This window comes from Dermacentor albipictus, chromosome 4 (assembly GCF_038994185.2).
Source record: "Dermacentor albipictus isolate Rhodes 1998 colony chromosome 4, USDA_Dalb.pri_finalv2, whole genome shotgun sequence".
NCBI classification, from domain to species: Eukaryota; Metazoa; Arthropoda; class Arachnida; order Ixodida; family Ixodidae; genus Dermacentor; species Dermacentor albipictus.
Window position 1 is genome coordinate 112,401,122 of NC_091824.1, and position 27,959 is coordinate 112,429,080.

The window sequence follows — 27,959 nt, forward strand, 5'->3', positions numbered from 1 at the left end:
CAATATGTGCGGTTTAGTAATTAATTACGACGTTAATTAGTGATTTTTATTATTGTTTGAATGTATGGTTCGACTTCTTGTGCAACTAATGTCCGCCTCTAGGAATAATCCAGCTGAAGGAGTAGAACTATATAATCTGCGATCAGGCGATTTATGAAAATTCCCGGAAACTTAAAAATTATCACCTCGTAAATGACACCATCTACCCGGGCGAGGTTCACAAACTGTGCAGATATGCAAAGCGCAGACGTGCCTCATCGTCTTTTCTCGCCTGTCGTTCACAGCAGTCCATCCCCCGTAGTGGGTTGAGCCGTACAAATAAGCACCAAGTCAAACCAAACCAAATTGCTGTGTCGTTCGATAGGCCCTTTCCGACAATGGAAGAAAAGGCGGCTGACGATACTAATGTATTGGACACCGAACTCTCCCGTACCGTCGACACCTCTCGCACGCTAGACGCCTCTCGCACGCTAGACGCCTCTCGCACGGAAGAGTCGTCGCGAGGAAAGCGAAAGCGCCGTCGTTCGAAGCTAGGTAGGAAACGCCATGGCGACACAACCGCTGCGGCCGGTTCAGTGGTCAAGGACACGAGAGGCAGGGATCTCCGGGAACAGTCTTCAGTTACATCTACCGAGAAGAGCTGGAGCAGCAAGCTTGAAACCACGGAGAAGTCCACCAATCCAGAAGAAGCCAAAGAACGGACCCGGGACAACTCGGCGCCGGTAAAGAAGCTGCAGGGTGCCGTGGAAGGCGCTCAGGACCCCGAAACGGATCGCGCGGCTCAGGCTCCATCCTCGTCGGTTACCGTCGGGAACGCGGAGGTCCCACAAACGAAAGCGGTGGAGTCTGCGGCTCGAGGCCATGTTGCCCAAACGCCGGAGGTGAGTGCATGCGTTATCATTGATTAAATGTATATAAATGTATCTGTGGAAGTATACGAGAAAAGCCCACATTAGTTTCTTGCAAAGGAACACTACAGCTCGCACGAGAACGTCAGGCCTTCAGCTTTCTCACAGTCTATCTCACGACAATATCTAATGAAATCACGAATTATCATGATGAAATTAAATTGTGCCAGCGTAATTTGATCGTATGCCGCTGAAGGCTACATTGAAAGGAAGTCACGTTGATAGTGAATTTTCATAGCGTCAAATCAGTGACACTCATTAAAAAATTGAATTTAATCCCTGGTTCAAAGGACATGCGCATGTTAATTATTCCCAATAATAATAATAATAATAATAATAATAATAATAATAATAATAATAATAATAATAATAATAATAATAATAATAATAATAATAATAATAATAATAATAATAATAATAATAATAATAATAATAATAATAATAGTCAAGGCATTTATTTCCCAATTTCTCGAGGAAGTTTTTCGGGCCGCTAATACCATCCACAAATCTACTTCTACCTATCATCCGCAAACCAATCGCCTTACTGAGTGCTTCCACCCTACGCTGTCTGACGTGATTTCTATGTACATCCGTCCTGACCACACTGAGAGGGATAAAATTCTTCCTTTCGTGACATTAGCATATAATACTGCTATTAAACGGACTACCGGCTACAGCCCTTCCTTCCTTGTGTATGGACGATCTCCTTCCACCATATTCGACAGAGAATTATTTTTAGCACCTTCTTCGCCTAACGCGTCGCTTCCAAAAGATTTTGCTGCCCGAGTTGCACAGTGCCGTCAAATCGCCCGGCAAAGCATGGAAGCTACCCAAGCTGAGCGCAAACGTCACTGCGACAACAAATCCCGTGACCGAAGTTTTCACCCTGGAGACCAAGTCCTACTTTGGACTCCAGTCCGCAGTCCAGGCCTCTGTGAGAAGTTCCTTCAACGCTACATTGGCCCATACACTATTGTGCAGCAAACATCCGCAGTGAACTATCTCGTCCGCCCAGTACACTCCGTCCCTGACCGGTGCCGCCGGAACGCCGAAATTGTTCACGTCTCGCGGACGAAGCCCTTCAGTCCCCATTTAGATAATCACCAATCTACGGCCAGGCTGGCCGCTTCCATGACGGGGGGAAGTTAGTGTAAGCACTATTACCGTACTTCGTCGTTTTCATTTCTACATAGCCATCATCATCTTCCCTGTTCTACTTCTTCGCGCATGAGCTGGGGGGTTGATTTTTTTGTGGAACAGCGCTGGACAACTTGGTCGGTCTCGGTATCATCATCATATACAGTGAAAGCTCGTTAATTCGAACTTCAATAATTCAAATTTATGGATAATTCGAACTGTACGATTTGGTCCGGCCAAGCTCCACAGAAGTCTATGTATAAAAAAGTCCGTTAATTCGAACGCGAGAAGGTTCCCTCACGGATAATTCGAACTACGCTCTCCTGGCACACGGCCAGAGAAACGCGCTTACTGCCTACACACAAGGCTGTATTGCCTCCGAAACGGAGAGAATGGCGAGAGAAGGCAAAATCGGAAAAAAATCTAACCGACGCGGGGTCAGCCAGAAGGCAGCGGCGGCTGCCGCCTCTCCGTTCTACGATACCTCCGAGCAGGCACGTACCCAGGGGGGGGGGCCGGGGGGGCCCGGGCCCCCCCCGAAATCAAGTGGCATAGCCCCCCCCCCCCCCCCCTCCCCGCCCACGCCACCACTCCTCACACATTCCTAAAGCGCCGCCAGATCAATGTTGAGACTTGGCAGCTGTTCATCGGTCAGCATTATGCTGCCTTTTTCACTCCTTTTCGACAGAGAGAGAGAGATAGCACTTTATTTACACCCGTCAGAGAGTATGGGTGATCGGGTGAGACGCAGCTCTCCCTATCACCGTCTACCTCCCCCCTAGACGTCGGCCGGAATCAGTTGACTTCCGGCGGCGGCCTGGGCTTGACAGAGAGAGTGTAAGAGTGGGGTTGAATATTTTTATGCAGAAGACGAAGATAATGATAAATAGCCGGGCAAAGGAACAAGAGATCAGGATCGCCAGTCGGCCACTAGAGACTGTGGAGGAGTATGTTTACCTATAGGTCAATTAATCACAGGGAACCCTGATCATAGGAAGGAAATTCACAGAAGAATAAAAATAGGTTGGATCGCATACGGCAGACATTGCCAGCTCCTGACTGGAAGCTTTCCATTATTATTGAAAAGTAAGGTGTGCAATCAGTGCATTTTGCCAGTGCTGACATACGGGGCAGAGACTTGAGAGCAAGTTAAGGACCGCGCAAAGAGCGATCGAACGAAGATTGCTAGGCATAACGTTAAGAGAGAAAGAGAGTGGTTTGGATCAGAGAGCGAACGGGTATAGACGATCTTCTAATTGACATAAAGAGGAAAAAACTGTAGCTGGGCAGGTCATGTAATGCGCCGGTTAGATAACCGTTGGACCATTAGGGTTACAGAATGGGTACCAAGAGAAGGGAAACGCAATCGAGGACGACAAAACACTAGGTGGAGCGATGAAATTAGGAAATTCGCGGGCGCTATAGAGTTGGAATCGGTTGGCGCAGGACAGGGGTGATTGGAGATCGCAGGGAGAGGCCTTCGTCCTGCAGTGGACACAAAACAGGCTGATGATGATGATGATGATGACGACGACGACGACAATTATGATGATGATGATGATGATGGAGGTGGTGGGCCCCCCCCGAAAAAAAATCCTGGGTACGTGCCTGCCTCCGAGACTTCTTGCCCGTTTCGAATCTCGGAGGCTTTTGCAAATCTTGTACAGCTGCTAATGTTCTGTGGAGATGGCACGGCAAGCGCCAAAACACAGCTAATCAAGTACGTCGCAGCTGCGCTTGCAATCAAGAACCAACGAATCAGGGCCTTCGCCACCTTCACATGTTCAGCGCCTTTGCCTCGGCAGTCTTCATCGGTTGTGCACCTCTGTTTTCAGCTTAGGAGGTATCGGCCGTCGTGATTCATTGGGATGGTGTTAGGCCTCGGCTAACGTTCGTTTCGGTGGACATCGGTGGTGTGGCACAGTCGGAACCAGAGTTTCGACTTGAAGGTGGCGTGTGCCCGCGGCACACGCCATCACTTTCTGACACGCCAAGTTTCTGACATGCCCTACTGCTTCCAAATCACAGTGTACTGTTGCTGTGCCTCACTTTCGTTAGTTCGAACTGAAGCGGCTTCCCTTTGCGGTTCGAATTAACGAGCTTTTACTGTATATATATATATATATATATATATATATATATATATATATATATATATATATATATATATATATATATATATATATATATATATATATATATATATATATATATATATAGAGAGAGAGAGAGAGAGAGAGAGAGAGACAAATGCGTTAGCCTTACGTCACAGCTCTGCTGTACCTCTGAGGTTCCGGATCCCTCATTTAAACCCCATTCACCACAACGCAAAGTGTTTAGGAGCTCACTCGACATACGTACGGCCTCTTCGAGGAGCGATGTGCAACCGACGAGATCGATATGCTTACTCTTGCTTACTCAGACTCATCGGCGCTCATTCATGTTCATACCCTTGTCCAATCATACTTTGCACTCATAAATTCTGGTAAATCAATTTGGAGCGAGTACGAGTCTGTGTACTCATGAGTGGGTACGTTGCAACCCTGATCTCTACTGAATCTAAGGGCTTTTCATTATCAATGAAAGGCATATAGACGTCATACTTCACAGATTTATCACCCATCATCGTCATTAACAACAACAAGCACAGCCTTTTTCGTAAACTCAACTTTAATGCTGACCAGCATTCCCGTTTAGTACTATGTAAATCGAGAGCCTGTGGTGTATCTTATGGATTTTTTTCTCTCACAGGATAACACTCAGCGGTGCCGGTATTTCAACGACGTGAGCACGACAGTGGCCCTGACGGCGGGCTTTGCCGCCATAATCTTCATCATAATCTTTGGACGTAACGGCCCCAAGCCCGGCGGGTATCTTACGTGCTACACCGACAGCTGCAACCTCTTCGCGCAGAGGCTACGCGCGTCACTTAACGCATCCGCTTCCGTACCCTGTTACAATTTCAAGGAATTCGTCTGCAACGGGTGGCGACGCCACAACACCTACAGCGTTCGCCAAAACATGACGCTTACCGCACTTGACGCGCTAGCGGCTCTGGCCAACAGTGTCAGTGTGCCAACCAAAGGCCAGACGACTGCCCAGAGAGGCGCAGGCTTCTTCCGCAGCTGCTACGCTGTCCTCAAAAACGACAAGAATGACATCGCAGTAGTCAAGAAGTTGCTGAGAGAAGCAAAGGTCGAATGGCCCCGGCGTCCCACGCAGCCGGACGTATTGCACACGCTCTTCTATTCGTCCATTCGCCTTCGATGGAGCCCCATCTTTAACATCGAGATAGAAACCACGAAGACTTACGCAACGCGGGTCTTCCTGATGCCGTATGAGGATTTCGACCTCGTGGCGCGCAAGTACACCTCCCTGCAAAGATCAGATGCAGCTGAAAGGCGTGCCTATTTCGATGTCCTCGCCGACGAATTTGGTGCGTCTGCAGCCGACCAGACGGTTGTCAGCTTCGAAGAAGTCGAGAACACCCTGCAGGTCATGCTGGATCCACTCCTGGACGCCATGCTGAAGGAGAGGAAGCCACTGGCCATCAGCACCGCATGGCTGTACAGGTCGGGGGCCGATCCGAGCAAAGCGCGCTGGCAATCGGTGCTCGCCTCGTACGGCGTTGAGGTCCGCGAGACGGTCATCTACGAGACAGAAGCCATATCGTTCGTTACGGAGTTCTTCACCCTGTGGGAAAGGTACGGCGAGGCCATGACCGAAATTCTGGTGTCTTGGTGCACCGTGCAGGTGGCCGCACTGTACGCCAATCACCGGCTCGTCACCAACTATTACGGCACACAAGATGCGGCGCTCTTTCAACACGGCGCCTTCTGTCTCAGCAAGGCTTACCTCATCGCGGGTTTCTCCGTGTTCGCTCCGTACATCAGCGAAGAAATGAAACCACCAGCCCGCGGCGACGCAGAGGTCATCGCCCTTTCTGTGCGACGCGCTTTCCTCAAGAGGCTCATGAAGTGGCAACACTACGAGCCAGAAAGGATCGTCTTGGGTGATTGGGATTCTGTGTCTGTCGTCTTTAGCCCTTTTGACAGCGATGCCACGAGCATCGGGAACGGTAGTCGTTCCTACCCGGATATGGGGGAGTCCCTGGCGGAGAACTGGAGAGACGCCGCGGTGCCGCTCGACGTCATGCGATCTGACATGGTTTACGCCGCTCTTAAGCACCTAAAACTGCACGTAGTGCTCGAGTACGACTTTCTCCTCCTGCCATTCGCCACGGCGTTTCCGAACTATCATCCCAATGTAGCTGAAGCCATCAAATACGCCGGCGTTGGTAAGGAAGTGGCGCTAGCACTGAGCGATGCTTTTCTGGACACCTATGCACGCTTCAAGGAAGCAAAAAAAGATATTGAACGTGCCTCCACTTGTATGGCCGGTACGCCAGACTTTGGCAGCAACCTGGAAGCGATCGCGCTTAGCGTCCTTTTCGACGCCTTCAGGAGCGCTTTGGATGACAAAGATGTTCGGCTCGTAGGGCTCAACGACTACACGGCGTCGCAGATTTTTTTTATAGCATCGTGTTACGCGAAATGTCCGGGACGTTCTGAAGGCACTCACGAAGACTGCAATATGGCATTGAGGTACGTCGATGCCTTCGCTGACGCCTTCAGTTGTCCTCAATTAACGTATATGAACCCCGCCGACCGCTGTCGCCTCTTCTGACACCTGCTTGGACTTGACTGGTGTGCAAATTGGTTCTCGAACTTTGTGCATTGCACGCATCAGTGTTGTGTGACTTTAATGCGGTGCAATGATGCGGCAACGTCGAAGAAGAGTCAGTGCGCGGGAAAGAAATACTTTATAATACTGGCGAATGTGTTTTGTCAAGCTGAACGAAATGCTTTTCCGGCTTCGGTTTTTAGTAGTCTCCGGCCTTGCAATATTATGCGCCGCCGGATTGAGTGTTTTAAAGTATATCGCATAACCGAAGGCAGGCAACCCCATTCCGTGCATCCAGTGGCTCGTTGAGAAAACATGTATTGTACGGACATTAATTCTGATCTGACACATACGTGGCATAAACTGGCAACTGCTGCTTATGTCACCGATCTGCAGCTTTGCTGCATACACGACAAAGAGAACCTTTCCAGCGTGTGGTTGGTGTCAATTACACTGTATAACGTGAAAAATAATGGGATGGGGGGGGGGGATAGGGAGGGATGGTGAGTGGGAAAGGGGGCAGGTGTTTGGACATTAATGTGCTTGTTGATTAGCTGTAGTCTTACCGCATTCGTTCGTTCTATGTCATAAAGCTCTCATAGCGCGTATCTACATGCAAATGTTCGGCAGGCCTCGTATTGAACGAACAGTGTCTGTCGAATGACTGTTTATTAAGTCTGATTATTGGTCTGCTAGAATATAGCTTCCTGTCGATAGTTAAACACATTGGACTGCAAAGGGAGATAACCGCCGTTGAGCCAACCAGAGTATTAAATAGTGGGATGTGATTTAAAAAAGCTTGCATTGGCAAGACAGCTTCGGAAATCGGAGGGAGACAAGTACTTGCCATGAGGCAAATACTCCTGAGGTTATGGGTCCGAGTATTGCGATGCATATATGGCAGGGTGCGCGAGACGGTTACTTGAAGGATCTCTGCCAACACCTTTTTGTCGAGCAGTGGCCTTGACGACGACGATGACGACGATAATGATGCATTCATGGGCTGATACGTTCATAGACATAAAAAGGCACAGAACACTTTCCTAACCGTTCGCACGTTGATCTACACCGACACTGCTTGCATATGCCAGGTATTTCAGCGAACACTTTCAAATATTTTTAAAAATTGCCTGTGGCGGATAGCACAATCATAGTCCATGCGCGGGTATTACAAGAAGAGGCGGTCATCACTGGTATAAACAATTGAGGTGCATAATTGATCAATTAGGTTTTAGCTTATTATCTTATGGCACATATTGCAATTTACAAATTCTAGCCGGAGATTTCGCAAGGCGGATCCACTTCTAATTAATTCACAGGCTGACACCACTTTCGAGTTATTAATTCCCAAATTGTGCGGATAAATGCATTTGCGTTCCAGTTAATTTTGTACTTCAATGCATAAAGGTACGTTTTGTTAAGAAAGTAAGAATGACAATGCATTTTCCCTACAACTTTGACAGCGCATATCTCACAAATGGCATCATCCACATGATTCTATTCAAGCGGGTATAATTTTGCAGTCTCACCCACTGGAATCTGTAAATTGCAATATGTGCCATAAGGTGATTAGCTAAAACCTTAATTAGTGAGTATTTTGTTTATTATTCCATTATGCATTTCAATTCTTCGTGCAACGAATGTCCGCCTCTTCGAGTAGACTAGTCCGTGGACTGGAGTTGTGCTATCTACCACAGGCAATAAAAAAAAGTTTGAAAGTATTCGCTGGAATACCCTCTGGCCTCTATATCAACTCCCTGTGAACATTGCGAAGCAACTGAAGAAAGTTTAAAAATCGGCAGACTTCCGCAATTTCTCTGACATTGAGCTCGTTCATTTCAGTGAAACAGCAGGAGGCCGTCGTAGCTGATACCGCTCTCTTGTGAACTTCTTTGCGACAAACACTTTAGCTCCTCGTCCACTATAGCATTGCGTGTTGTGGCCTCCTAAATGCATACATAGATGTCACCACTCACAGAATCTGTGGGATAAAACGCAGCGAAATTACCAAGCGCATGTTGCGTGATAGCGGAATTTTTAGCGCTTAGCCCTATTAAAGCTGCACCATTGCCGCAAGGCCACGAGTTCGAATCACAATGGCGTTATTTATTTATTTATTTATTCATTATACCCTCAGGACCAAAGGCATTACAGAGGGGAGTGGGTAATAAAGCTTACAAATACAATAAATACAATAAAGTGAATTTTGTTAAAGCATAATTTCAACATTCTCCAAATTAAAAAGTTGTTAGTGCATCACGAAATCGTTGATTATCTTCAATGGCTTCGATATCGGGAGTGAGGCGGTTCCATTCGACAGAAGTCTGGGGAAAGTAGGACTGAAAACAAGCTTTAGTTTTGCACTTTTTGATGCCAACCTTGTGCCGATGATCAATGCGATGGGAGATGTATTCTGGTGGTGAAATAACATCGTCATGTAGCGTGACGTGATGATATACCTTGTGGAATAGAGTGAGGCGACTAATTTTACGGCGAGATTTTAAAGATGGGAGAGAAACGTTAGTTTTCATGGCTGTGATACTTGCAGTACGGTTGTAATTTGAAAAGATGAAGCGAACGGAGTTACTTTGTATTAGTTCGAGAGAAGATAGAAGATTTTCATGCCCAGGGTCCCATATAGATGACGCGTATTTAAGTTTAGGTCGTATTAGTGATTTATAAAGTAGGAGTTTTATGTACGAAGGAGCAGCAGAGAAGTTGCGACGTAAATACCCTAACATGCGATTAGCGTTATTGGTAACGTATTCAGTATGGGCATTCCATGTTAAGTTTTGTGATATATGTACGCCTAGATATTTATATGATGCGACGGAATCAAGAGGAATGCCATTAAGAATATAAGAAGGGACAGTGTTAGAGCAGCGAGAAACACATGAATTTACATTTGTAAATATTTAATAGTATGCGAAATATATTTTAAGAAAATAAATATTTAATAGTATGCAGTTAGTATGCGAAATTTTCTTTTAAGAGGAAGCTTTAGCTCGACGCCAGCTCCAATTTGTCTATTAAAATACATGTACAACGGCGAAATGCTTGCCTGACACAACCGTGGAATCGAGTTGAATGATGTTTATTGCATTTGAAAGAGAAAAAAAATTGTAGCAACTCTAGCAAGGAAAATTAGACTACGACTTGGAATTTTCTGATAAACATTGCCAGAAAGTGCTAAGCTAGAAACGAACAAAGAAAAATAGAACCATGAATTCTACAAATCAGTAACTCTGCACCAAGACCAGATGTCGCAGTTCTGTAAGCTACGTATGTTAGAGGCACCGCTTGATCTTCCGACAGCGTTATCGATTACGACTTCAGGTCGATAATTGCGCCTGTTGGTTCAGGAAGTCCATGGCGAGAATGACGTCTCGTGAACACTGTTGGAGGATAACGAAGGTGGCAGGGTAAGTCCGGTCATGAACGGTAATTCTTGCTTTGCATATTACAGTCGGCGTAATGAGGTGTCCTCCGGCGGTACGAATTTGAGGGCCTTCCCACGTAGTCTTAACTTTTTTCAACTGGGCGGCGATGTGTCCACTCATGACGGTGTAATGAGCCCCTGTGTCAACTAAGGCGGTGACTGCGTGACCGTGGAGAAGCACGTCGAGGTCGCTGGTTCTTTGTCTTGCGTTACAGTAAGGTCGTGGCGTCGGATCACGGCTGCGTCGCGTTGACCTGTGGCTAGAACGTCGCGTCGTCGTCTTTCATCAGCGTGTTCTTGGCTGCCAGACTTCATCGGGACGGCGGTGTGTCGTCGTTGTTATGTCGTCGAGGTAGTTTTTTCGGTGCATTCGTCGGCGGCGGAGGATCTTCGTCAGTTCGATGAACAGCGACCGCACCTGAATCGGTTGCTGCTTTTAGTTTTCCGGATATGGGCTCACGGACCGGCCCCGGGCTGGGCCAGTGTATGGACGTCGCTGCGGCGATAGGTAGCGGCCTTGTGACGGTGAACGGCACGGTCGTCGAAAGTTCCACTGAGCGGCGGCTAGGTAATCAGCGATGTCACGTGGGCGCTCCCCAAGCTGTGGACGCGGCGGTTGACGGCGAACCCTCTCAGTCCCAAGTCACGGAATGGGCATCGGTGATTCACATGGCCGGCTTCACCGCAGTGATAGCAGAGCGGGCGGTGGTCGGGGGCTCGCCAAATGTCGGCATTTGGCTCGCCAAATGTCGGCATTAAAGGGCCCTGGCGCGGTCGTGGAGAGGGGCCTTGACGGCGTGCGACGGCCGCGTAGGTCATCGCTTCTCGCTGGGGCTGCGGTAAATGAGGTTGCACCTCAGGAACTCCAAGCGATCGCTGAACCTCATCTTTCACGATGTCGGCGATCGAGGCCACTTGAGCCTGCGACGAAAGCAGGACCTTGCGCAGTTCTTCGTGCACAATGGCCCTGATGGTCTCTTGGAGTTCGTCGGAACCCAGACCTTGGATGGCGCACTGCGGCGTGAGCCCCTGGCGGTTATATTGCCGGGTGCGCATTTCCAGACTTTTCTCGATCATCGATGCTTCTGCAGAAAACTCAGCTACTGTCTTCGGTGGGTTACGAATAAGTCCGGTGAAAAGTTCTTGCTTGACGCCCCGCATAAGGAAGCGGTCTTTTTTCTCCTCCGACATTTCCGGGTCGGCGTGCCGGAATAGACGGGCCATCTCCTCCGTGAAGATCGCGAACGTCTTGTTTGGTAGCTGCGCTCTGGTTTCTAGTAGAGCTTGGGCTCGCTCTTTTCGCACGACGCTTCTAAATGTTTGCAAGAGGCCGCTTCAGAACAGGTCCCACGTCGTTAAGGTGGCTTCTCGATTCTTGAACCAGGTCCTGGCGGTGTCTTCCAATGCGAAATAGACATGTCGCAGCTTGTCGTCGCTGTCCCAACTGTTAAACGTAGCGACCCTCTCATACGTCTCCAGCCAGCTTTCCGGGTCCTCAAATGTTCAACCGCGGAACATCGGTGGCTCCTTGGGCTGCTGCAGAACTATTGGGGCCGCTGCGGCTGCCATTGAGGCTCTCTTCTTGATCGTCTCTGGACGATCTTCTCTGACAATCTTCTTGGTCGTCTCTGGTAGAATTCCGTGTTCCGGGGGCAGCTGCTGTAGCCGGCGGCTTGCTCGATGTTCCTGGACGACTATGGTGTTGTCTTTGTGGTTCGGGTTTGGGTTACGGCTTGTCGGGGGCGTCCGGTACATGAACGTAAAGCACCTCCACCAGATGTCACGTAGTAGTGACGGCGAAGAAGACAGCCAAACTGTGATTATAGAAACTGGCGTTTTGTTGGGTGAACTTGTGCCCTCAAAAGCAGGTTACACCGAAAGAACAAATATAGCGGCGAATACACTCGGCGATCTTCGAAAATCTGATCAGCGGGTCAAGCTCGTCGGCTTTTATACACCCGCAGTCGTCGAATGTGCCAGAGTAATCGCTGGGATCCGCGTGCCTTGCACACAGTTCTAAACCATTAGCGTCGCGCATACATGCAACCAGATTACGCAAGGTTGGGTGATAACAGACAGCGGATAGAACCATCGATAACGTTCCAGAAACTTCCGAAACATGCAGGCGCCTCCTGCGCTGTGCGATAACATTTGTTAGGTGGTGAAACGTGTCGCCCGATAAAGACAAGTATACGTGTCGGCGATCAACTACGGGCTTTCCAGAAGGTCCACGATTGTGCCATAAGGCTGGGCCTGATGGTGCCGACGTGGACGGGGGCGGCCTGGATCTGAAAAGACCGGGCTTCAGGACTCTTAATAAAGTTTTGTGAATGAATGAAATGAAATGAAAGAATGCATCTTCATTTATTATTATTATTATTATTAATTTGGTGTTATTACTAGCGGCGGAGTGCTCGAAGCATGCTTCACCTCCACTCTGGGTCGGCCGGGTATATCCCTGTCTACGGGATCGGCAGATGCAATTTTTGCACATCCAGAAGGAAAATGCACGGATACCAAGCCATAAACACGTTCGCTTTAAAACTGTTTCAGGGGCCCTTTAGGGCATAAGTACTCAGATAAGGATGTCCAAATTAAAGAGCTTAACTATGAGTATCAAGAAACAGTTTCTATGCGATATCAATATCAGGCTTAAGACGAATACTCAATCCTTCACCGTTACGTTAATGCGCCCCCTTCTTTAATGATGCCTACTCACATGAGGAATGGAAATTCATTACAACGAAATCTCCAGTAATTTTCCAGGACTTCCTACTTATAAATTACATGGTCACAATATTAACGGTTTATTTTCCTGCGTTTCAGATTGGGGCTGTCCTGGTGCTAGCATCGTATGCGACGTTCTTTAGCACAGCCGTTCTTTAGCATAGGTAAGCCGTTCGGTTTGTGCACAAGCAATGGAGAACACAACTGCTGTCACTGCCTTGCAAATGTATCCGCAAGTAAGACAAGACACTTTCCATCTAGCAGTTTGAAACTTAAGTTTTTGTCCATTAATTGAGTGCATGAGGAGGGCCGAGGGAAAACCTGCGTAAGCAGCCTGAGAAGCTCCTTGTTCCCTAACTACATCGGCAGCAGCTGTCAGCATATCCCAATAGACATATCAAGGCATCGCAAATAGAAACATATAGCATATAGAACATAGCATATAGAACATGTATCTTTTTCGTAAGCAATAATTCATTTTTTTTTAATTCGAAAGCATGCCCTTAGGCATAATACAAAAGATGTTAGAAATACACGAACAGATTCGACTCGTGCAAAAAATCTAGAAGTGAACGATGATGGGGTCCATGAATCCAACGTTCAAGGTCGGGTGGGCGGCCAGGCCGAAGGCCTGTTGCCCGGAGATGGCGGAGACGGCTTAGATGAAGACCTGGGCACGTCCATAATAGGTGTGTCACTGTCACATTTTGGATTCCTGTGTTGCAAAATGGGCACGATGAGCCGTAAGGACCATGGTATTGTTGTGGCCAGAGAGCGGTCACAGACGGGGTGAGCGCGACCCCGACACGTAGCCTCCTTAACGTAACCTCCTCTCGGCGGGTTAACCCGCCAGGGAGGTCTGACCCACACGGAGGTATGAGAGCTCGTGTGGTACGTCGGAGGTTTTCCTTTTCCCGGATCAGTCGTCCACAGGCGTCTTCAGGAAAATGTGGAAGTGGGTATGTTGTAATCTGTGGGTGGGTTGCCATATCTGCTTCAAGGAGACTCGGCAGGGCTGCTCGAGGCACCCACTGGACGCGTATGAGGATATTCGTAGTGGCAACAAGACGGTCAATGCTATCTGACAATAGGGTGGACCGAGATACCCTACGTATGTCGTGGATGGCTTGAGTCGAGTCTGTGCGAATGATGAGTTGAGAGTATCGAGCATCTTGAACAGTAGGTAGCAACGCGGCCAAGCCGTCTCGTATGGCAGCAAGCTCGGCTAGGTAGGCCGGTGGTGCAGGATCGGCAACATACGAGCACGTTTGGCCTGCCTCTGGTATCAATGGACACACGAGAGCTGTGTGAATCACGGTGCCATTAACACTGGCATCAGTGTATGCTACAAGAGTCGTATCGTCTTGGTTGTCATCGGCGCGATGAAGGCGGGAAACATGGGCATTCGCCTGACGAGGAACCGGGCTATACAGACGACCAAGAGGCTTATTGTCACTTAATTGTACCCTTTCCCACGGAGCTACATCGGGTCTCGTAGATGCTGGATTTTCTATTTCGTGCCCCATGTACCGGGCCAGTGAAGCAGCCGAGCCGAAATATGATGGCTCTAGGGTGCGCGCGCACCGACGTTGGTGTACGAGGTCGTCAATAGTGTTGAGTTGGGACTCAGCCTGTAGAGTTGGCAACGGAGTGAGACGTGGTAATCCCGTTATGGCCCGCATAGCTTCATTATTAATGGCCTCAAGGCGAGCCCATTGTGCCTTCGTGAGATGATGAAACTGGGCTCTGTAGACGAGTCGTGGTTGCAATACAGAACGGACCAGAAGGCGAGCCATGTTGGTGCTCGCTCCGCCAGATTTCTTCGCAATCCGACGTATCAACTGCATCGTTTCTGCGGCCTGTTGCTTTGCATTCTTGACCCATGGTCCCGCAGATCCGGAGGAATCCATTTCAAGGCCGAGTACACGGAGAGTTGCAGCCTCGTGTAATGGTCGCTGATTCACAATAATTCATTTTATTGCTATTAATCTCACAGAAAATTGAAGAAAATGAAGGCAATACGTTACTCACGTTTACCTAGCATTCTCTGTACTCAGGGGCGGTGGACCCTTGGCAGCCTAGCCCCGGCGACCAACAGCAATAACCGTTGGACAAATAAAGTTTATTCCATCCTATCCTCTGTACTCAGTAAACATGCAGACGCATTATCACTATTAAAAATTGCATATGCTTTACACCCCGTTCTCTATTCAATAAAAACACAAGTTTATAAATAGTGTTGGACTACGAAGTGCGCTTTATCTAATAATCAGAGTAGAAAGTCCCGGATATTGGGCAGAAATAGAGCAAGAGAGAGCCGGGCTGATTCGTGGTGCTAAGTAGATGGGGTTAAGCAAGTCGATCACAAACCAACGGCAATAGTTTATAGGTAGCTGAAATATCTACGTCGCAGCAATTTAATTACGGTCGATCGCAAGGAAAAGAATACTTATATAATTTACAAAATCGTGAGATATAAATGAGCGACAAAAGACATGTATATACAGTAAACCGACACTACATCGTGATACATAAGGGATCGTGCCAAAAAAAAAGGAGAAACGTAATGGGCAGCGAAAACTACGTGACCAAATTGCAAAAGCGTTCTTGATCGGGTGAAGTGTAATTTTCCGCCAGGAAGGCAGCCAGTCTCTTCAGTATCTGAAGGCGGCTGTACGAGCCATAGCCGCACACGTCGTTGAAGTCCTCGTACTGAATGTTGTCGGCAACAACGTTGTAGTACAAATCGGTGACGTTCCGCTTGGTCTGGCACAGCTGCATAAAAGAAGGAACAAATAATTGCGTTGTTCTCACACAATGGGGTATCACAAACGTGGAGCATTAGTGGCACACATGTGAACCAAAATAATGGTTGAATATGATTTCCACGGGACATTTCCCAGTAATACGCCCATGTAACTTATAGTCCAGACATTGTGTTGCCAATGCCTGTTCTTCTCGTCTCGCTCGACTTTGCGCTGGTATCATGCTGCACAAACCTAAACCAACCTAGTATACCATCTAATAGCATCAATCCTTATTATCAATCGGTAGTAACAGTGGACTGATATTTGCTATTTGGACTAGATGGTAGATTCTAAGTTCGTGAGAATAACTGATCGCGTGCGAGTGCTTGAGTGGTCTATTTGATATTGTCGCAGATCACAAAGTACAGGGACTTTATTGCGGCAAGTCGCCGTAACGAGTTGTGCTCAAAATGGACGTGCAGGATGCAGGCCAGCACAAAGGAACTTCTTTGTCTTTTCTTTTTCGTGCTCGTACTCTCGAGCAAGTCGTCTTTGTCGCCATCAGGGTGTAGCTGGCACAAATTGTGACGCTGCATTACCCTCCCTCCAGAGCGAGCATCGTCGCGATGCTCATCAAATGGTAGTCGCTAGACTCGATAAACAGCTTTTAGGTGTCCACATTATTCAGGCAGATACGGCTTCATACGCACCACGTGCACTATCTCCGCCACTTGTGGACGGCGCTTGGAGCTGCATGAAGCATCACCCACGACCTCGTATATCACGTTGCTGATATGGCGCAGAACCTTGCAGGGTCCGAAATATCGGCGTAGAAGTTTCTCAGAGAGGCCTCGGCGTCGTACCAGATACCAAACCAAGACTTTTTCTCAGGGTGTATAAGCGACAGATTGGTGGTGAACATTATATCGTCGAGCGTCACGTTCTTGCTGTGTAATTATTCTGACGAGCGCGAGCTGTCTTGCTTCCTCGGCGCACCAAGCGGATTCTGCGGCATCTTCTTGTGAATCATTGTAGTCATGAGGCAGCATAGCTTCAAGCATCGTAGTGACTTTTCTACCATGATTCAAAGCAAACGGCGTTGTTTAGGTTGTTTCCTGGCGTGCCATATTATATGGGAATGTGACGTGCGGAAATATTTTGTCCCAATTGTAGCGCTCCACATCGACGTACATGCAAAGCATGTCTGAGATAGTCTTGTCGAGGCGTTCTGTGAGCCCATTCGTTTGTGGTGATAGGCTGTCGTCTTCCGATGCGCTGTGCCACTGAGTGTGAGCACAATGCGAAAAAGCTCAGCTGTGAATGCGGTTCCTTTGTCGGTGATGACGACCGCTCAAGCACCGTGTCTCAGGACAATGTTCTCGATAAAGTACCGTGGCGTTTCAGAGGCAGTGCCGCTCGGAATCGGTTTGGTTTCCACGTATCGGGTGAGATAGTCCTTCGCGACTATGATCCATCGGTTGTCGCTACCAGATATTAGAAAAGGGCCGAGAAGGTCTACTTAAATTTGAGGAAACGCTGTTTTCGGTACGGCAACGGGCTGCAGTAGATCAGCGGGTTTAGTCGACGGTACTTTGCGTCACTGGCACTCAAGGCAAGTTCGAACGTAATGTTTCACCTCTGCTGCGAGCCTTGGCCAGTAGGATGTTTCTTTGAGTCGTGCCAATGTTCATGTGTAACCAAGATGGCTTGAGATGGCTTCATTATGGCAGGCTTGCAAGATTTCATGGCGGAGATTTTCGGGAACTACTAGCAGATAGCTCTTCCCTGTTGAAGAGAAGTCTTTCCTGTACATAATGCCATTACGCAAACAGAATGAAGGTAAACTTCTTGAAAATAATCTAGACACATTCATAGCCCATCGGTTCAAGAACTCTATGAGTAAGTTGAGCTCCCGGTCGTCTTCTTGTTGGCGAGAGATGGCGGCCGCATCAACAACTCCTAAGAGACCTGCGCATTCATCCTCGTCGGCGCTCGGCGGTGCAATCGGTGGTCTCGAGAGGCAGTCGGCATTTGAGTGTTGCCTTCCCGACTTGTAGACTATTGTCAAGCCGCATTCTTGAAGCTGTAAGGTCCAGGCGTGCCAAACGTCCAGAAGGATCTTTCACATTGGTCAACCAACAAAGGGAATTGTGGTCGCTTACGACTTGAAAAGCGTGGCCGTATTAGTACGGACGAAACGTTACGACTGCCCATACGACAGCCAGGCATTCCTTCTCCATGGCTGAGTAGTTGGACTCAGAACTTGACAGTGTTCTGCTCTCATAGGCAACTACTCTCTCGGCACCGTCTTGCCACTGAACGAGAGCAGTGCCAAGACCCACGTTGCTTGCATCTGTGTGGATCGCTATTGATGAATCTTGGTCAGAGTTAGCGAGCACAGGCGGAGTTTGTAGACGTTGCCGTAAAACGTTGAATGCCGCTTCTTGCTTCTTGCTTCTTTCTCCCCATACAAACGCAACATCTTCTTTTGTGAGGTGGGCGAGTGGGGAGGCGACGTGAGCACAATCCGCGATAAATCACTGGTAATAGGCGCAGACACCCAGGAAACGTCTGACTGACTGCTTATTCATTGGCCGTGGGAACTTTGCGACGGCTGCAATTTTATCCGGATCAAGCATAACACCATCTTGACTCACGAGATGACCTAGGAACTGAAGTTCTTCAAACCCTAAGTCACATTTTTCTGGTTTCAGTGTAAGCCCCACAGACCAAATGGCGTGAAGAACCGACAGCAACTGTTTTGGGTGTTCTTCGAAAGTGGCAGAAAAAACAATTACGTCGTCGAGGTACACCAGAAAAGTCTTCCACTTTAGACCCAATGGGACAGTATCCATGAGCCTTTGAAACGTGGCTGGGGCCGAGCATAAGCCGAAACGCAGTACCTTAAATCCGTAAAGTCCACTAGGCGTCCCAAAAGAAGTCTTCTGTCAATCGCGCTCATCCACCTTTATTTGCCAGTATCCACTTTTAAGGTCCATAGAAGAGAAGTAACGCGCATGCCGTAGCCTGTACAAAGAGCCATTGATCCGTGGCAACGGATAAACATATTTCTTCGCAACGTGATTCAACTTGCGATAATCAATGCGGAACCTCAACGTACCATTTTCCTTTTTTACAAGCACTACAGGTGATGCCCAACGGCTCTTTGATGGCTGTATTACATAATCCTGTAGCATCTTCTTGACCTGTTGCTGTATTACCTCACGTTCTTTCTGAGCCACACGGTACGGGTTTTGTCGAATGGGGCTTGCTGTCTCCTCCGTGATGATGCGATGCTTTGTCAGCGGTGTTTGTCCTACTCGCGACGTAGATGAGAAGCAGTCCCTAAATTCATCGAGCAGTTCCATAAGATGGTGTCGTTCTGTTGGTGGTAAGCCCGGACCAGCGTCAACAGCGGGTGTACATGGTGTTGCACGAGCCTTGGCTTCTTCGTGCATGGCAAAACAGTCTTGAGCATGGTAGATTTCACCTAAGTATGCGGCAGCGGTGCCTTTACTGATGGGCCGACGTTCGTTCGTGAAATTTGTCAAGAATCCTCCGCACGCCCGTCGACTAAGCTGACGATGCCACGGGTTATGGCTACACCTTGGCGGAATAGAACGGCAGTCACATGTTCCGTTTCTGCGTCTTCGTTATACTGTGTGCCGCAACTGACGGAAACATGTCTGCATGATAGCGGCGGAATGCAGACGTCCTCGTCAATGACACGTAAGGCTCGGTGTTGGGGTTCTGTGCAATGAGTCGTGCCTTCTTCAGGGAAAAATGTTACTTGGATTTTGGAGTTGGCTTTCTAGAAACCATTCCAACTGCTGTGGCGCCTGGTTACCGGTCAACAAAAGAAAGGTTGGAGGACGCGTACGCTTCGCCTTTAGGAGTGGAACGCGATAACATTAAAAAACCCATGACTCTTCTCACGCTACCCAGCAACTACACCATATGTAATCGTAATGTTTACCGGCGAACGCTGGTTGAGAACGCTATTCACGAAGGCGAACTTTCTGGTAGAAACGTCTTTCTTGCGTGGGCCGATCCGGAGGTTGTGCACAGCCGCGCCAGAAAACTTTCATAATTTCCAGGTTTATGTTATTGCTTCGCACATTTAACATTTAAGTCTCAGAAGATTTAACAGAAAGGTATGCACTGTCGATGTTTTGTTGCGCATTTCTTTGTGGGCTGTCATTCTCAAACTTCCGAGGAATAACTTTGTCAGAAATATAAGACAATTAAGGAACGAGTAATGTTAGTGATTGAATGGTGTGGCAATATAACCCGCATATACCTCCTGTAATATAGGAAGGCATGGCATATACATATACCTAAATATATGTTACCGGGATGTTGGGAGTATAGAATATTATGTTTACAATATATATACTAAATGAGTCTGGCTGACCACCGACAACCAGAAGCAGCCAGCGTCTCGCGATCGTCTTCTTCCTCTCTTCGTTCATTTTTCCGTAACAGGATCTCCGGGTGGGAAAACGCCGTCTTGTCGCATGGTAGGTAAAGAATTGCGAGCGAAGTATGGCTTCAGCCACGAAACGTGGACGACGTCAACAGGCGTCGGACTTGAGGATGTATTAAACTGTACCGGCGCAATCTCTTAATTCACGTCGTTAAGTTGACGTAGGACTTCATAAGGCCCTGTGTAGCGAGAAAGAAGCTTCTGGGAGAGGCCGACCCGATGAGATGGTGACCAAAGGAGCACCCAAGCACCTGGCGCGAATTTAACATCGCGATGGCACCGGTCATAACGCTCTTTTTGTATAGGCTGCGAGGCTAACAAATGAGATCGGGCGACTTGACTTGCCATGTGAATGCGATCAATTACTCACGAGCGTACTCAGTTGCAACATGTGGCACAGAAGGGAGGATGGTGTGAAACGGCAATGTGTGGTCGCGACCATACAAAAGATAAAAGGGCGAATATCCTGTGGTGTCATGTCGGGATGAGCTATACGCGAACGTCACGTAGGGCAGCGTGGCGTCCCAGTCGTGGTGATCGTTGGAGGCGTACATCGGCAGCATCTCTGTGATTGTTCGGTTGAGACGTTCCGTAAGACCATTCGTTTGTGGGTGGTTTGTGGGTGGTTGGGTGGGCGTTTGTGGGTGCCATTGTGCCACTCGCTGGTGGAGCCGGCGTTCCCTGGCTGCTTCTATTTCGGGGGCACAGGGAAGAAGTTCTGTTTGGGAACGTCGTCGCTTCCTGTGTTCAACCTCTTCTGCTTACGGAGTTGGCTTTCTAGAACCAATTCCAACTGGTGTGACGCGTGGTGTGGGGATTAATTTGAATGTGAAACCAGAGGTTATCCTATTTGGAGAAACCGAAGTTACTCGCTTCTGACCAAGGCTCGCTCCTTATACTTCGTTTTCCGTTTCTTCCTATTGAAAATGACTTTGGGTTCAAATTCTGTAGTTGCAGGATTATTTGCACGTAAATACGAAATCCACCCAAACTGTTGGCACGTTGCCAAAGATTGATACTCGCTAACCACGCTACCAGATCTTAGGATCGTCGTATAGATCTTAGGATCGTCGTAGAGGACTGAACTCTTTCGTTCTAAATTCGTCTTTGTTTTTTTAAATCGAGATCAGATATGATGCCAGGGCAAAGTGGGCAGGGGACGGCAAAGGAATGCTCTCGCATTCAACATACTTATTCAATTTAGTGAAGACTCCTCAGAGCGATTCTCCTGCAGTGGAGCTGCGATTGTTGCGCAGGCAAAATATTTTCTGAGCGAACGCATGGGCATCACTTATGCACAATAGTCTCCACTTGTTAAACAAGCATGTATTGTCTTAGGCTGCCTAAACGTTTGCTGTATCGATTCAGGTGAAGCAATATATTAATTAGCCAATGTCCTAACGTTCGGTCCACTTCAAAATAATATGTGGTTGTGTATAGTAACCCGCTTCGCTCCATCACGAGCTCTACATTGCCATGTGCATCTGCCGACGTACTGTTTATTTCTTTTAATATTTCTATTGTCATAGTGCGCCGCATATGATGACCTTTCTGCGCAGCTATGAATTATTAAGCTGAAATTATGTTGATGATGGCATTTGTAAACTGTGTTTCCGAACATACATGCTTAAACAATCTCCACCATCTGTTAAACTCCTAGCTTATTATTTTCTAATTCGACCGAAGCTCCAGTAGGCCTGCATTGCCTGAGACCCGTACTCTCAGTGCAACATCAACAACTGTCAGGTTTCCTTGTCCGAAACACGTCGAGGTATGAAAAAAGAGCGGCCCACGGGAAGCGTATTCGGTGCACAACCACAACCACCGCTGTTACTCTCTATGTTGAACCGATTAGAATGCCGCCAAGGATGACAGACAGCAGGCAACATCGGGAGGCAGCGACAGACACGTGCTCTAACCACGCACGGCTGCCGCCATGCGTTGTCTGCGCTACTTTCGCGTCTTAAGCCCAAGTGTGTTCAATGTTGATTTTTTTTATTTACAAATACCTCACAGGCTCCATGTAGGAGTAATATGTGAAGAGGACTAGACAACAATTTTCAACAAGAACAAGGAAACAAACAAAATAAATTCAAGAACAAGGTATTATACAATGGCAAGATGTAGCAGATATTGTGTAACATTGTAATAATATAATGACCCTCATGAGTTTTTCTTCTAAGCACAGACCAGGCCCTCATCTACACTCTCTACTATTGCTATCTAGGAACCTACAAAATGTATAACAGGAAGCACCTGATGACAGTGCGGCCAGACATTAGCGAGCACTCTCACCTTGAAGCGAAGTGTGGAGGCACTGTCGTAGGTGTAAAGCGTAAAGTCTGGCTTGACATATGAAAACATGGCCTGGAAGGTGCTATCGATGCTGAACGTGTCATTGTAGTTCGGGTCTTCACAGGCCTGTTGAATCAGAACGAGATTTTTGCTCAGAAAACTGTGAGAAATGAAAATATTGTCACGCGCTAATAAATGATTCCGAAAGATAAGCTGCTAAACACTTAGTTGCGCGTATGAACTGTCCAGATTGGTATACAGGGGGAGGGAGCCTAAACGACTCGCGCATGCGTCGTGCGCATGAGCCACTTCTCCATACATTTCTAACCAGTCCGCACGCTGCGACACCAGACGAACATAGCAAGCTGTCTTCTGTTGGAGTAGACAGTGCCATAGTTAACGGGCAAGCGGAACAATAAATCGACATATAGTGCTGAATCGTCACTTTGAAACACTGTTTGCAATCATGTGGAGGGAATAAAGTCGCTTATGCTGGAGGGCACTAGGCCCAGACTCACTTGACTTCTATTTCGCGCATAAGTCTATGCACCGATATGTTTGCGCAAAAAAGAAAAGGAAATTTGAATGTACATTCTTGCAAGTTTTTCTTCACGCATAAACAATGAGCTTGATGCGAGTTGACGGTGTAGTAATCTCTGACGACTGAATGATGGTTCGCCTCCTGTCTCATTTTTTGCACCTTCTCACGCTTACCACGCCTCAATTCACGGTAAGAATAGTGGTTTTGTTGTTACGCTGATGTAAATTTTTGGTACAATCTATGTTGAGCTAGCAATCTAGATTACTGCAAAATAGAAACGTCCATTTTTACTGTGATATGAGGCCAGGCAAGCAAGAATAGACGCAAAAACCAAACTTGGGTGCCTATAAACAAACCTTTATACTGCGACATAAGCCTCTGGTTAGCCTCTGGAAGGGCGCCAACTCTCTCTGTCTGATTTCTTGTGAACGAGAGATCAAGTGTATTTGGCAGCGTCTATGGGGATGTGTTCTGTGATCTTTTATATTGCTGGCATCATCTTCATCTTTCTTGATAAGACCTCAGTAAGGACGGCGCATTTTATTCATAAGGTTCAATTAATTAGGTAAACTTCGATGCCTCCTATTTTTTATGTAAGCACACCGTTAAACTTGACTATATTGTTTTGCAAAAATCCAGGAAACTGATGGGGAAATTTCTTGCTCACATTTTGCGAAAACGGGCTAGGGAGCTCGAGCGCATTACTTATAAGCAGTAGTGCCAGTTTGTTGGGCTCTACTGAAAACCATAGCGCAAAAGCCTTTGTATAAGTCGTGATGTGTGTTCTGTATGAAGTAGCCAACTGATCAGATAGTGAAAGCGTACGCTTCGATTTCCACCTGACACGTAGAAACAATGCGTGTTTTTGCTGCATGCGAGCTTTTGGGCAATGCCTGATTTATTGACGGCTCTAACATATTGTCGAAATCCATTGAGCCCGAATCACTACGATGTTCGCGTTTTGTTACTCATGTTTTTTTCTGCACACTTCAGCGTTACTAATTCTGCTTCGAATATAAATATCACAACGCGGATACTTTTTGTTTACACCTTGCTCAAGCAATATGCGAATAATGAACGTGATAGTAAAAGTGATAACTTAGATGACTTTTAAAAAACCGTTTTTCTCTAGGAGGCTGTTTCCCTGCTATAATAGCAATTGCACAACACTCTTATGAGATGGCCCGATGTGCCAAAAATTTACGCATTATTCAATGTGCCCATAGCTTTAATATACCAACGCAAAACTTCATTTCAAACGGTCTATAAACACACACACACACACACACACACACACACACACACACACACACACACACACACACACACACACACACACACACACACACACACACACACACACACACACACACACACACACACACACACACACACACACACACACACACACACACACACACACACACACACACACACACACACACACACACACACACACACACACACACACACACACACACACACACACACACACACACACACACACACACACACACACACACACACACACACACACACACACACACACACACACACACACACACACACACACACACACACACACACACACACACACACACACACACACACACACACACACACACACACACACACACACACACACACACACACACACACACACACACACACACACACACACACACACACACACACACACACACACACACACACACACACACACACACACACACACACACACACACACACACACACACACACACACACACACACACACACACACACACACACACACACACACACACACACACACACACACACACACACACACACACACACACACACACACACACACACACACACACACACACACACACACACACACACACACACACGCACGCACGCACGCACGCACGCACGCACGCACGCACGCGCACACACACACACACACACACACACACACACACACACACACACACACACACACACACACACACACACGCACACACATACACACGCACACACACACACACAAACACAACACATACGCCCGCATCCGCATAGCTACCACTTTGCTGTTATCTAAACGATCAAATTTCTTCACTATCTAACGCATGTTTAGTCTGGACTGGTTGGATTATCTTACTGCATCACGCACAAGCGCGCACAAACATACACTCACGCACATTCACGCGCGCGCCCACCACAAATGCTTAAATTAACAAACTGCGCAAGTCAAATAATACTTACCCTGACAACCTCACCATTGCGCTGCTCTGTCATTATGCTGAAAGACACATGCTCGCGTACTGACGCTTAAACGGCTCAACGTAGTACATAACCTGCATTCGTCAATGTGCTGCATTCGTCAATGGTGCCCTAGCATAGAATCACGTGATGCAAATACATATGCGTTCACTGAGGCAGTGAATAATGTGAGCTCGAAGCAGTGGGGTCACATATAGACCTACCAATGAGAAATGCTTTTGCGTCAGGAGGAAAATCAATTAAACATTGCTCACACTTACTTCGACAATGCTCGATATCTGATCTCGCCGGGGGACATCTCCTCCCGTTGCCGTCGCGCACTCATGACCGAGAGAGTAGTTTCCGGGAGTACCTGCAAGCTTGTCCGGGTACTTGGGTACATACCACCGGCCACCCATACCCAGGGACACGGCAAACGCAGTTGCAGTGGCCCACTTGTTCTTTAAGGTCGCCAGGGCCGATATGACTCTGACCTGAGATGAGCCAAGGCGGTGATACAAGTCGACGTCAGGACGAAGGTAACGTTGCAGAAGTGGTGAGCACCTTTGTCTCATCGCCACAGCGCAGTACGGTTGAGGTCGCGACAAAACGTGCGCACCGTTAAACTAGATGCGTCTGTTATAGAATAAAGGCAACGAAGGCCCGGCGATCTTCTCAACGGCAGGATGTACAAATAACAGGATTGCTCTTCACGGAAACTAGAGAATTCCTCCGTGTTCACGTTTTCAGCGAGTCAGAGAAGCCGTAGCAGCACTGTGGGCCAATCAGATTTGACAAGGTGACAAACTTTGCACCTTTCGACGGTGTTCCGGAACAGAATTTTATGTCAGACGTTGTCTACAAAAGTGGTATACATGAAGCACGCACGAGTCTACTAAGCATACGTAGAAGGGATAATGGCCCACCAGAGTGCGTTTAGACGAAGAAAGCAAGAAAGCGTGCCGAGCATTTGGCAAGTGTTTCCAGTGACAGGCTCAAAACCTATGGACACTAGATTGCTTCGGTGAAAGTAAATGGCGTGGCCGGCTGCGTGCCGCCCAACAAATTGCTCACGCTCAAATTGCTTCCTTTTGAACAACACATGGGTATGCACCAGGCGCATAATCAGTGTGTTACCCGGTTTCTTCCAGGTGTAAACGCTTCCTTTCGTGCAGTTATTATTCATTATAAAATAATGACCAATGAACAGCTTAGATGTGTCAGACGTAAACTGAAATGCATTTATTGCCAGGTTGCGGTTTCTTGCAAAGTGGACATGAACCTTCAACTTTGAAAGACTAACGGTTGGGCTAGTTGCTTTTGCAGTCATCATTCTGGAATTTATGCTCTGAAACCACAATCAGTGTTCATCAAGCTGCGTGTTAGGAAATATCATTGGGTCGAATTAACAAAGCTTTGCTTTCACGAGGGTTGCACGACATTGTCTTGTATATTTCGATAGTTTTCAAGCGTAGATTGCTTCAAGCGTACAAGCTATCTGCTAGTGATCAATCTCTAATTCATTGCTTTTATCAACATGTCGTCGGTGTGAGACGCGTCCATTCTATCGGAAATTTCTTTAATGTTATTGCCAATTCTATAGCGAGAGTTTTTTTAACCAAATGGCGCGCGCGACGCCAATATTGTTGTACTACATTCACGGATACTCGTGATCACCAGCCACTACGATAGAATCTGCGATGATACGTGCACAATAGCCCACAGATGTGATGCGTCAGATCAGGTTTGATGATCGACGACAATGCTCACCGCCAACATTGCGACGTCAGTGTTGCTTGTCTTGTTGGTCAGGAGTTTCCATGCTGTTATGGCGGTGTTGGATTCTTCGCAGTCACTATAATATATCATTGTGATTGGCTTAAACCAATCAAAGTCAGCCGACTGGCTCGAACTTGTTTTGACTTTTCACGTGTGTACTGCTTCAATCTTGTCACTGCTAATAAGACAGGCAAGTTTCTGGGATGTGCTCAGGAGATTGTTGAACCATAGAGCGGTCAGGGGTCTCTTGTGGACTGAGAAAATATTGGCGCAAGGAAGCCAGCCACGTGGGCCTCAATGGCGGCCTCTAACCGTGAGCAACAAATGATCATGTTGATGGAGGCAATGCATTGCATTGCCTCCATCAACATGATCATTTTGTGGGCACAATGTACTCTCCTCCTGTGTCCAGCCCAAGGAGGATATATCCTTGGTCCAGCCCCGTAAACAAACGCTTACATTATTTTCTGAGCTAACCCAGAAAAAAAATGAGCTAAAATAGGCTACTGCAACACAAAGCTCGCTTCAGGTGAAACCATATGTCGTGCGTGTGATAATGCTGTTATGCACTGGTCCTCAAGTAAATCGATGCTTCGCACTAGACATACTGCTGCATCGTCAGCGACCACAGCAGTGTTGTACTTTTCAAGTGACACGAAACGAGATGGCAATCAAGGATCAAAAGGGAATGAAGAAATTGCTATGTGATGCTCAATCTGTGCATATTTGCTTAGAAAAGCAAAAGACGCGTTTATGGGAACGAACTGAAGGAATGTACTCTCTAACCACATAGAGTTTATGGAGGTGCTGTAACAAAAATGGGCTTGTGAAATCTTAGCAAGCGAATACTTTATAGAATCATAAAAGGCCAGTTGACAATAGCAAGTTGACTTGAAGATATATTGTGCCACAAGAATTTAGTTGAATTTGGGGAGGATGCGAATAGTTCTGGAGCTTTCCGTGTGTTCTT

At 47.4% G+C, this 27,959-nt stretch overlaps 2 protein-coding genes across 3 annotated transcripts in view; one reads left to right on the forward strand and one right to left on the reverse strand.

Annotated features, from left to right (window-relative positions):
• Positions 1-318: 318 nt before the first annotated feature.
• On the forward strand, positions 319-7,191 carry LOC139059697 (endothelin-converting enzyme 2-like). Its single transcript, XM_070538130.1, has 2 exons — positions 319-881; positions 4,797-7,191. Exons 1-2 carry the CDS (start codon positions 378-380, stop codon positions 6,729-6,731), a joined length of 2,439 nt encoding a protein of 812 aa, XP_070394231.1. The 5' UTR covers positions 319-377; the 3' UTR covers positions 6,732-7,191.
• An 8,065-nt stretch (positions 7,192-15,256) lies between these two features.
• The window catches only part of LOC139059262 (uncharacterized), a 58,375-nt gene continuing 45,672 nt past the window's right edge, over positions 15,257-27,959 (reverse strand). For both annotated transcript variants that reach the window (XM_070537442.1, XM_070537441.1), the window contains 3 exons: positions 25,492-25,704; positions 22,423-22,548; positions 15,257-15,669 (listed from right to left, as the gene is read on the reverse strand). In XM_070537442.1, coding sequence (XP_070393543.1) covers positions 15,475-15,669; positions 22,423-22,548; positions 25,492-25,704 — 534 coding nt within the window. In that variant the 3' untranslated portion in view covers positions 15,257-15,474. The remainder of the gene's footprint in view (positions 15,670-22,422; positions 22,549-25,491; positions 25,705-27,959) is intronic.